Raw genomic sequence first — 11,521 nt, 5'->3', positions numbered from 1 at the left:
TGTGTTCAAGAATCAACAAACTTAACTAGGAGAATCAATAACACTATCTGAAATTCTAAGTTCCTAGAGATGCCAATCATTCTAAACTTCAAAGAAAAAAGTGAGATGCCACTCATTCTAAACATCAAAGGAAAAAGTGAGATGTCAAAACTGTCAGAAGCAAAAAGATACAAGTCCCGCTCATCTACTTAGAACTAATATTCATTGATATTTTTGGATTTATAGTATATTCTCTTCTTTTTATCCTATTTGATTTTCAGTTGCTTGGGGACAAGCAACAATTTAAGTTTGGTGTTGTGATGAGCGGATAATTTATACGCTTTTTGGCATTGTTTTTAGGTAGTTTTCAGTAGGATCTAGCTACTTTTAGGGATGTTTTCATTAGTTTTTATGCTAAATTCACATTTCTGGACTTTACTATGATTTTGTGTGTTTTTCGGTAATTTCAGGTATTTTCTGGCTGAAATTGAGGGACCTGAGCAAAACTCTGATAAGAAGGCTGACAAAGGATTGCTGATGCTGTTGGATTCTGACCTCCCTGCACTCGAAATGGATTTTCTGGAGCTACAAAACTCTAAATAGTGCGCTCTCAACAGCGTTGGAAATTAGACATCCAGAGCTTTCCAGAAATATATGATAGTCAATACTTTATTCGAGATTAAATGACATAAACTGGCGCTCAACGCCAGTTCCATGCTGCATTCTGGAGTCAAACGCCAGAAACACGTCACGAACCAGAGTTGAACGCCGAAAACACGTTACAACTTGGAGTTCAACTCTAAAAGAAGCCTCTACACGTGTAAAGCTCAAGCTCAGCCCAAGCACACTCCAAAAGAAGCCTTAGACCGAGCGCATATCTCTTGGATTCCTTAATCAGAGTCTTCATGGTATAAGCTAGAATTGATGGCAGCATTCATGAGAACCCGGAAGGTCTAAACCTTGTCTATGGTATTCCGAGTAGGATTCAGGGATTGAATGACTGTGACGAGCTTCAAACTCGCGATTGTTGGGCGTGATGACAAACACAAAAGAATCAATGGATTCTATTCCAACATGATCGAGAACCGACAGATGATTAGTTGTGCTGTGATAGAGCATTTGGACCATTTTCACTGAGAGGATGGGATGTAGCCATTGACAACAGTGATGCCCTACATACAGCTTGCCATGGAAAGGAGTAAGAAGGATTGGATGAAAGCAGTAGAAATGCAGAGATTCAAAAGGAGCACAGCATCTTCATACGCCTATCTGAAATTCCCACCAATGATTTACATAAGTATTTCTATCTTTATTTTCTATTTATTTAGTATTATTATTCGAAAACTCCATAATCATTTTTTATCCGCCTAACTGAGATTTACAAGACAACCATAGCTTGCTTCATACCAACAATCTTCGTGGGATCGACCCTTAGTCACGTAAGGTTTATTACTTGGACGACCCAGTGCACTTGATGGTTAGTTGTGCGAAGTTGTGAAGTTTTGTTTGGACCATGGTATCATGCACCAAGTTTTTGGCGCCATTACCAGGGAGAGAACGAACATGAATGCCATTATCAGAAATCACAATTTTGCCTACCAACAGTCATAATTCAACATCCATATAATCAATTAATTACTCATGATAAATAAACCTATTTGCAGTTATTCAATAAACTTTATGGGCATTCTAAAATTAAAATCATTTCAGTTAAAGCCCCTACCTCGATGTCGCAATCGCATAATTTAACATAACAACTCCCTTCCCTTTTAGTTTCATGGCAGCAGCGGTGACTCCCACGCAACCAAAACGACAGAGGCATAGTCTTCACAACAGTGATCGGGATTGTAGCAAAACAGAGGATTCAGATTGGATGGAAATTAAGTGCAATCACAGCCCAGAATCAAAGTAGCAGTCTCAGACTCATCACAGCAGCTCCAGCATTGGCTCTTGGCAGTAGAAGGTCGGCGGCACATTCTCTAGTGGCAATCAACAACGACAGTAGCTTCAAAGGGGACAAAATCACAAACCCTAATAATTAGAACGAAAACTAGAAGCAAGAACAAAACAAAAACCAAAAGCAAAACAGAATGGAAACCAAGAGCAAGAATGCTTGCCTCGGTTCATCTTCACAGTGGTGGCGAACTCCCATGGCGGCGGCGAGGAGAACACCCACCAATGCGTCCTTCGACTCCCCCTCTCTCTTGGCTAGTCACAGATCTTCCCTTCTCTCTCCCCTCTGCGTGCGACGGTGATGGCTACGACGATGGTGACGAGCCCTGGCAATGGCAGTGATGAAGCATGATGGTGATAGCCCTAGGCGACGACGATAGAAATGGCTTCATGTAGCTCCAATGGTGACGACAGCTTTGGGCAGCAACCCCATTTGCGAGCTCTCCCTCTCACCCATACGACGGCAGCGGCGGCGACAATGGCACCCTTCCCGGCGCCATCCCTTCCCTCTCTTCTCCTTCCGCTTTTTCTCTGATTCCCCTTTTTTCCCTTCTGTCTTCTCCCTGTTTCCTGTTTCCTATTTCCTTTCTTTCCCCTTTATAAACATAGGTTTAGGGATTTAGAGTGATAGATTTTGGAATTTAGTAAAATTAGGATTTTATTTGGTAATTCTAGAGTTAAGGTAAAATATATACAAATAATATAATAATTGTATAAAATATTCAAAATAGAATGACAATTTAAGGTTCAAATATAATACTGTAAAAATTAATTTCGAAATACATAATTTTATTAATTTATTAATGAGTTCAAATAATTATTTCTAATTTAAATCATAAAATGAATATTCTAGTCATTTTATAAAACACAGGTTAAACCTAAAATATCTTTTGCCTAAATTAAATTATATAATATTTTATTATTTTTCTATTACCAAAACTTTAATTTTAATTTGTATAAAATAATTAATTATAATAAAAATAGTACATAACTATTAATTGTCTTAAACTTAAACTATTTATAAAAGTGTGATCTCTCATTTTTAAATATTTTTTTTAGATATATTCTCTTTCATTTCTATCTATGAAATAAATAATGTCTAAAATAAAATTCAAAATTTAAAAAATTCAAATTCATTTTGTTAATCTTAAAAATATGATTATTAATAAAAATTAAATATTAATTTTTTAAAAGAATATAAAATAATATTTACCATTTTTAAAAATTAATAAAAACAAACGGTATGTAAAAAATTTTTTTTTGAAACAAAATAAAATTATTTTGAAAAAAATATATACACAATTTTTTTTATTCTTAAAGTGTTTAACATTTTGAAAAAAAATTGTTATAAAATATACTTATATTTTGTGACAAACAATTAACTTGTTATAAATAATATTGAATTTTGTGACAAATTAATTTTTTGTTACAAAAGAATTGAAATTTTTGAAACAAAAAGATATTTTGTTACAAAATATTTCGAATTTTTGCATCTTCTTTTTTTGGTTAATATTTTGTAACAAAACACCATCTCGTTATAAAAACTAACGTAATTTGTAACAAAAAAAAATCAGGTTGTTACAAAATATTATTCATTTGTAACAATTACCAATTATTATTATAAAAAAATATTTTTTGTAACAATTTTAAATTTGATACAAAAGTTTTGTTACAAAAGTTTTGTTACAAATGTTTCATTTTCTTATAGTGCGCCTTTTAATTAATAGATACCTGGGACGTTGAGATCCAGTGCATCGATGTATACATTGTAATGCATGTATGTAGGATGGAGAGAGATTAGCCAAAAGCAACAGGTATAGGATCCCTAGGTTTGCTCTTTGTTACATGGATGGAAAGATTCAGTTGCCATTTCTTACAGAGGCTCCTGCACTATTGCACGACCTTCATTACGGTGATCACGAAAATAGTCGATACTTTAGAAAGAACATAAGGAAGTTTAATTCAATGTTTGCATTCACGTCAATGGCGGGAAAGATCAATCGATCAATCAATAATGATACTGCACCGCCAATATTTTCAATCAATGGAAAAAACTACCATACTATTGGAAGCCTTATCCCTCAAGACAATGACAAGCCAGGATTCGCGCAGCTATATATCTATGACAGAGACAATGAAATTCAGAATCGAATAAAGGCTATCAGGTACCACATACTAGATACATATATTTCCCTTATTACACCATGCATGGCCGCACTGTCAATGGTACTCACCATATGCAATATCCTATAACTATAAATGGAAACAACTATTTTAAAACACAACATATTTTTTTATCATGTGGTAGGTCTTCTGCATCATGTCACGAGATTGAAACTTATATCGTGGATCAACTGAAGCAAATGTTAGACACACACAACCGACTCTCCAAGATATTTTGATCAACAAGAGATCGGTTCAATGATGTCAACAGAACTGACATCAGATTAAAATTGATCAGGAGGAGAGATACTGATGGCAGAGTTTACAACCTACCAACGGCATCTGAGCTTGCTATTTTTATTGTAAGAGACATTAACGAATCATCAACTGATAGGGATATTATACTTGAGCCTACTACTAACAAGTTGCAAAGGATATATGTAATGCATCTGCTGTACTTGGCTTTACACTATCCCTTAGTATTCCTATATGGAGAAGATGGCTTCAAGACCGGCATTGCCACGTCTGCTAGATATGACATCAACGACACCAAAAAAAGGAAGAACATCACCATGCACGAATTCTTCTCATTTCGTATTCAAATGAGGGAACATGAGTCTCCCTTATTGTTACATTCGAGGAGATTGTTCCAGCAATTCATAGTGGCTGTGTTTACTATGATTGAGTCCGAGCGACTAAAATTCATCAGAAACAACCAACCAAAATTGCACGTGGACAAGTACAGTGCACTGCATGAATCATTGGTGAGGGGGGAAGCTAATGCAATTGCCACCGGTCAAAGAATTATTTTACCAAACAGCTTCACAAGTGGTCCAAGGTACATGTTTAACAACTGTAAGGATGCATTTGCTATTTGCAAATATGTGGGGTATCCAAGTTACTTTATAACCATTACGTGCAATCCGGAATAGAATGAGGTTAAGCGATTGCTAAAGGACACATGTTTCAAACCAGAAGATAGACCTGACATCATTTCAAGGGTATTTCACATAAAGCTAAACGAGTTAATTACGGACTTTAAGCAAGGAAGATTTTTTTGGGAAGATTTTGGCATGTAAGTTAACTTTCATAGATTTCATGCCCATGGTTTGTTGCTTATAACTAAATTAGTATTATAATATGCACAAATGTCTGCACAGTAGAATTCCAAAAGAGGGGATTACCGCACGAGCATATATTACTGTTCATGCATCCGTTGGACAAGCCAAGGTCACCTGATAATATTTACAAGCACATCTCAGTCGAGATCCCTGATAAGATAATAAGGCCAAAACTATACGCAGTTGTGGAGAAGTTCATGGTACATGGACCATGTGGCAAGTACAACAACAGTAGCCCGTGCATCTTAAATGGTAGGTGCTCAAAATTTTATCCAAACCCATTCAGGCCAAGGACTATTATTGATGATGCTGGATTCCCTAGATATAAAAGATCATATAATGGTCGCACTATCATGAAGAAAAACATCACTCTTGACAATTCATATATTGTCTCCTATAATCCATCACTACTGCTAAAATGCAGTTGCCACATCAATGTTGAACATACATGCCAAACATCTGCAATCAAGTACCTGTTCAAATATGTCTGACGAATGGATTTTTGACGGTTTAGAATTTCACAAATGAATTCTCGTTGCAAGTATAGTTTCTAAACCAACAATAATCCTTTCATACAAAAGATTGTTTGTCACAAGTAACAAACCCCTAAAATTAATAACCGAAGTATTCAAACCTCGGGTCGTTCTCCCTAGGAATTACAATAAAGTGCTTTGTTATTGGTTTGAGTTATTTTGGGGTTTTGGATAAGAAGCATGAAAAGTAAATGGCAATGAAAATAAACTAACAACTATAAAAGGCTCTTGGCAAGGTATGAACATTAGAAGTCCTATCCTAGTTATCCTCCTCAATTGTGATGAGAATTGTTCATTGCTACCACTTAGTTAACCCTTACTAAATAAAGGAAAGTCAAGTGGATGAATTGACTTGAGCCACAAGTCCTAGCCAACTCCCAAGGAAAGACTAGCTTTAGTACACTCCAAACCAATTAGCAATTTCTCCAATTACCAATCAACAAAGGAATTAGATAACTCAAGTGTCACTAATTACTCTACCTAGGCCAAGAGGAACAAAATCTACACTATATCTAGAAGAGGCATTTCAACAAACACATAAAAGGCAATAAAAGTAAACAACATAAATTACAAGAATTAAAGGGAGATCTAACTACAAAGGATTGGGCCCACAAGGCTTCTAAAATCGCTGGCCACGTTTTGCTTCAAGTGGACTAGGTGGCAGCAACGGCGCGTGCGCGTACTTTGCGCGTGCGCGCCACCATACGTGTAGCAGCTATGGCAAATCTTATATCGTTTCGAAGCCCCGGATGTTAGATTTCTAACCCAACTGGAAGCGCATCATTTGGACCTCTGTAGCTCAAGTTATGGTCGTTTAAGTGCGAAGAGGTCGGCTTGACAGCTTTCCGGTTCTTTCATTTCTTCATGAGTTCTCCAACTTTTCATGCTTCTTTCTTCATTCCCTTGATCCAATCTTTGCCTCCTAAACCTTAAATCACTTAACAAACATATCAAGGCATCTAATGGAATCAAGGTGAATTAAATTTATTCATTTTAAGACCTAAAAAGCATGTTTTCACTCTTAAGCACAATTAAAGGAGAAGTTATAAAACCATGCTATTTCATTGAATAAATATGGGTAAAAGGTTATAAAATCCCCTAAAATCAATACAAGATAAACCGTCAAAATGGGGTTTGTCAATGTCCACAAAGGGAATTATAGGATCACTACTACATTCTACCAAACCACAAATGAAGCTGATACCATACAAGTAGTTGACGAGATACGAAATTACTATGATTGCAGGTACATATCAGCATATGAGGCATCATGGTGAATTTTTGGATATGAAATTCAACTAAAGGAGCCTTATATTATTAGGTTACCTTTCACCTGCCAAATGAGCACCCAGTCGTATTTAGAGACCATGAAAACATTGTGGATATTATCGACAGAGTTTATGGGAAGTTGACAAAGCTTCTGGCATGGATGCTTGCAAATAGATTGTTCGAATTTAGTAGATCCTTAACATATAGCCAATTTCCAACCAAGTTTGTATGGAAGGATGATATTTCAATGTGGATGCTGAGGAAGCAAGGATTTTCAGTTGGGAGACTAACGCATGTTCCACGTGGGAACGATGAAGACTACTATCTGAGGTTGTTACTAAATATACAGAAGGGGTGCCTAAGTTTTCTTGATTTGCACACTATTGATGGTGTTGTGTATGACACATTTAAGGAAGCCTGTTATGAACTGCAATTGCTGCAAGACGACAAAGAGTTCATTGATGCATTACTAGAGGCAACCACATGGGCGTCTGCAAACTATCTTCGAGGCCTTTTTGTTGTGCTGTTATTGTCAAATAACATTGGTAGACCAGCAATTGTGTGGCAGCAATGCTGTCATGTGCTATCTGAAGATGTACTATACTCACAAAGGAAATGCATGCAACGCAAAGGTTAGACAAAATGCATATGTGTTGCCTCTTCTAAACTCATGAAGCATGCATCTACTAAGGATAATTATTCTGGTTAGTAACCCCACTAATTCTCATGTGCATACATACACCTATCTGAGGAACAAATAATGAATATGACATTAACAAACATAGAGAAGAAACTTCAAGCCAATGGTCGCTCTCTCAAAGAGTATGATCAGATGCCTCTACCAACTCTGGATGTTATCGATGGATTAGACGACAGAATGTCGATGGACGAGCTTAACTTTGACTTATCATCTCTAAAGGACGAGTTGTCATCAAACTTACAAAGCATGAATGAAGCTCAAAGAAAGGCATTTCATATCATAAATAATGCTGTTAACAAGCACGAAGGTGGTTTCTTCTTTGTCTATGGTATGGTGAGACCGGTAAGACATATCTATACAGGACCCTTTCAGCTGCAATTCGTAGCGAATGTCATATTGTGCTCAATGTTACATCAAGTGGCATTGCCTCTCTACTCCTTCCAAATGTGCGTACTGCACATTTCAGGTTTAAGATACCCTTGGATATAAATGAGGACTCAATATGTTGCATTAAACAAGGAAGTTCATTGGCAAGGTTGGTCTTCAAGGCTAAACTGGTCATCTGGGATGAGGCACCAATGTTGAACAAACTTTGTTATGAATCACTGGATAAGTGCTTGCACGACATACTTAGGTTCGAGTCTTACTACAATGCAGATTTGCCTTTCGCGGGGAAGGTTGTCGTCCTAGGCGGAGACTTTAGACAGATACTACATGTCATTCCAATAGGACCACGTCAAGAAATTGTGCATGCTTCAATAAACTCTTCATATTTGTGGCGCTTCTGCCAGGTCCTTACACTAACGGAAAACATGCGACTAACAATGGGAACGAATGTATCTGAGGTAAGCATGATCAAAGAATTTGCTAACTGGCTATTGAAAATTGGTGATGGGTTGGTAGGGGACTCAACAGAAGGTGAATCAGAGGTGGAGATTCCAAAAGAAATGTTAATACATGATAGTGCATATGCATTTTGTGAATTGGTGATATTTGTCTATCCAAAATTGTTGAGCAACATTAACCGCATGGGATACTTTAAGGAAAGATAAATTCTTGTTCCCACGTTGGAAGTGGTTAACGAGGTCAATGCATACATAATGCAACAACTAAGTGGTGAAGAAAAAACTTATCTTAGCTCTGATACATTGTGCATTGAGGAAGGGATCATGGAATCCGAGTTAGAAATGCTAACCCCAGATGTCCTAAATGCCATTAATTGCTCCGGATTGCCTCCACACCAACTAACATTGAAAGAAGGCATGCCTGTTATGCTTTTGCATAACATTGATCAATCAAGTGGGTTACGTAATGGAATAAGGCTACAGGTAAGAAGGCTGGGCATTCATGTAATTAAATGTATGACATTGATTGGAGATAAAAATGGGCAGGTGGTACTAATTCCACGCATGAACATGATATATAACAACCAGACTCTTCCATTCAGGTTTCAGTGGAGACAGTTTCCCATTATTGTTTCGTTCGCCATGACTATTAATAAGTCACAAGGACAAATGTTAAGCACAGTTGGGTTGTACCTGCCTAGACCTGTTTTCACTCATGGGCAATTGTACGTTGCTTTCCACGAGTAAAATCTAAGTAAGGACTGAGAGTTTTGATTCAGAATCATTCATTTGTACTTCCCAATACAACGATAAATGTCGTACACAAAGAAGTTTATCATAACTTAGCCTGAAATAATCACCATGTTTTTTACAATTTCTCATCCATGAATTATGAATTCAATAAATACGGTGCAATCTATTATTAATGCTAGATCAAATACCAACATGTCTTGCCCGTGCAAGGCACAAGAGACTGCACTAGTATGTGTAATTATGCGGGTGTATATGGTGGCGGTGTTGCATGCATACACCACGTGTCTTAATTTTTTTTTTCCTTGATTATTATTTATTTTTAAAGATGTTTTTATTTGCAATTGAGTTTTATTTTGTTATAATAAGTGTTATAAAAGAAAAAAAAGATATTATTTTTGTCTCTGAATTAGGAGTGGCGATATGTACCCTACCCGCGAGTACCCAATCCAACCCCACCCGATCGGGTAGGGTTGCCAACCCAATCCGCAGCAGGTAGGGATCTCGTGCGGGTTGAGCCTCAACCCTACCTGACTAACCCGCACATTCTATATATGTTTATGTTATATATTTATATAAAAATATGTTTTAAGTGGATGTTGAATCAAAGACCTCTCACTAAATGCAAAAGATCCTTAACCACTAAAAGAAAATCATTAATTGATAATTTAATACTTTCTTTTACATAAAAATCAGTTCTATTTTATATTATCATCAAGTTATATAATAATGTTGTATATTTTTTGTAACCCGTAGGTAGGGTCGAATATCTGCGGGTTAAGAGCGGGTAGGGTTAGGTTGGGATATTCTCAACCCGCAGATATGATAGGATTGAGTTTATATAAAAATCTCAATCCGCGAGTAGGGTTAGGGTTGGATCCAAACCCTACCCTACCCTACCCATTGCCACCCCTACTCTAAATGTACATTACGAATAGAAAAAGTACAAAAGTTCACTTATTTTCAAATCATAGGAAAGATATGTATATTGTATGTGCCATTTGTTATTTGTTTTCTCTTTACTCTTTAGACTTAGCTTGCTTTTGGTAATAAGTGTTGTTTGAATGTAACAATAATAAAAAATAAAAAGCGTATTGGAACTATGCTTTTGAATATTGATTCTTGTTTAAGCAAAGTTTATTCTTAGAAAAATCTATGGTATAGATGACAAAAGACATCTATATATGTAGAAATAACGTGTTTTAGTTTTATGAGTAATATTTAGTATCTATAATTGTACTGTCTTTTATACTGTACAGTAAGAATATTATAATTTTTAAAATTTGTTTGTTTAAATGTAACATTAGTTATATTATTAAAATTTTAATGACATTCATATTTTGGTATACATAGGACCAAATAAAATCATTCAGTTCAGGCGTTGGGCCTATTAAATTCTCCTTTGATATCTTTTTTAAATAATAGAATATTTTATTCGGTTCAATGCTAAATTCCTAATTCTATTACTATACAAATATATATTTATTAATTTGATGTGTAATTAAGATATATGATTTATATAATTAGAACTTTAAGTTTTACAAAATATATATAGTTTGTAAATATCCTTTTATTTTACTTTTACACGGAAAAAATTAATTTTATTTAAGGTTAAAATATATTTGGTAATTTAATCAATATTTATATATTAATTAATATTTATATATTATTATTGTACAATTTTATTAGTATTCACTTCTAAAGAATTCAGAGTATATTACTTTAGAATAAAGCTCAAATTTAAAATGCGATAAAATATTTAATTATTAAACATATATTCTGAAATAGGTCTATTGATACAGAACAAAATTCAAAATAAGCAAAAGACAAGAATTAAAATAGAATAAAAAGATATATTAAAATTAAAATAGAAAATAAAGAATAGATTGAAATTGAATATAAATAAAATCACTTGACTTAATTTTAATTTAATTTGTTAATGCAACAAGAAAGAGACTCACTCAACCTAACTTGTCCATACTATACTTTGAGAATTGAATCGAAGGGACACACTCAACCTTCTGTCCAATTTTCTGATGCAACACAGAAACTTACTCAACCTCACTTGTCTACACCATGGTTTCATCATAAAATCAAAATACATTTTTTCACACCTCTAATCACTCAATATGACAATTACAATAGTTTATGATATATTTATAACATTTTATTTTTTAGGTTAAAATAAAAAAAAAACATAAACCTGTA

At 35.0% G+C, this 11,521-nt stretch overlaps 3 protein-coding genes across 3 annotated transcripts in view; all 3 read left to right on the top strand.

Annotated features, from left to right (window-relative positions):
• LOC107488838 (uncharacterized) overlaps window positions 1-5,707 on the top strand; it is a 28,298-nt gene extending 22,591 nt beyond the window's left edge. Inside the window, exons 2-5 of the mRNA XM_016109617.1 lie at window positions 3,718-4,097; window positions 4,241-4,297; window positions 4,394-4,992; window positions 5,256-5,707. Coding sequence (XP_015965103.1) covers window positions 3,718-4,097; window positions 4,241-4,297; window positions 4,394-4,992; window positions 5,256-5,707 — 1,488 coding nt within the window. The remainder of the gene's footprint in view (window positions 1-3,717; window positions 4,098-4,240; window positions 4,298-4,393; window positions 4,993-5,255) is intronic.
• A 1,169-nt stretch (window positions 5,708-6,876) lies between these two features.
• Window positions 6,877-8,770, top strand: LOC107488837 (uncharacterized). Its single transcript, XM_016109616.1, has 4 exons — window positions 6,877-6,995; window positions 7,145-7,650; window positions 7,804-7,942; window positions 8,080-8,770. Exons 1-4 carry the CDS (start codon window positions 6,877-6,879, stop codon window positions 8,768-8,770), a joined length of 1,455 nt encoding a protein of 484 aa, XP_015965102.1.
• A 48-nt stretch (window positions 8,771-8,818) lies between these two features.
• On the top strand, window positions 8,819-9,310 carry LOC107488836 (uncharacterized). The gene is made up of 2 exons (XM_016109615.1): window positions 8,819-9,046; window positions 9,110-9,310. Exons 1-2 carry the CDS (start codon window positions 8,819-8,821, stop codon window positions 9,308-9,310), a joined length of 429 nt encoding a protein of 142 aa, XP_015965101.1.
• The last annotated feature ends 2,211 nt before the right edge of the window (window positions 9,311-11,521 follow it).

Source organism: Arachis duranensis, chromosome 5 (assembly GCF_000817695.3).
Source record: "Arachis duranensis cultivar V14167 chromosome 5, aradu.V14167.gnm2.J7QH, whole genome shotgun sequence".
Lineage (NCBI taxonomy): Eukaryota > Viridiplantae > Streptophyta > Magnoliopsida > Fabales > Fabaceae > Arachis > Arachis duranensis.
Note: the sequence above shows the minus strand (reverse complement) of the source record. Positions and strands in the feature narration are given on the sequence as shown.

Coding starts and splice junctions, on each gene's coding strand:
- LOC107488837 (XM_016109616.1), top strand. CDS start 6,877: ATGGGGTTTGTCAATGTCCACAAAGGGAATTATAGGATCACTACTACA. Junction 6,996..7,144: donor CGAAATTACTATGATTGCAG/GTACATATCAGC, acceptor TATTATCGACAG/AGTTTATGGGAAGTTGACAA. Junction 7,651..7,803: donor GAAATGCATGCAACGCAAAG/GTTAGACAAAAT, acceptor TAACAAACATAG/AGAAGAAACTTCAAGCCAAT.
- LOC107488836 (XM_016109615.1), top strand. CDS start 8,819: ATGCAACAACTAAGTGGTGAAGAAAAAACTTATCTTAGCTCTGATACA. Junction 9,047..9,109: donor GTAATGGAATAAGGCTACAG/GTAAGAAGGCTG, acceptor AAAAATGGGCAG/GTGGTACTAATTCCACGCAT.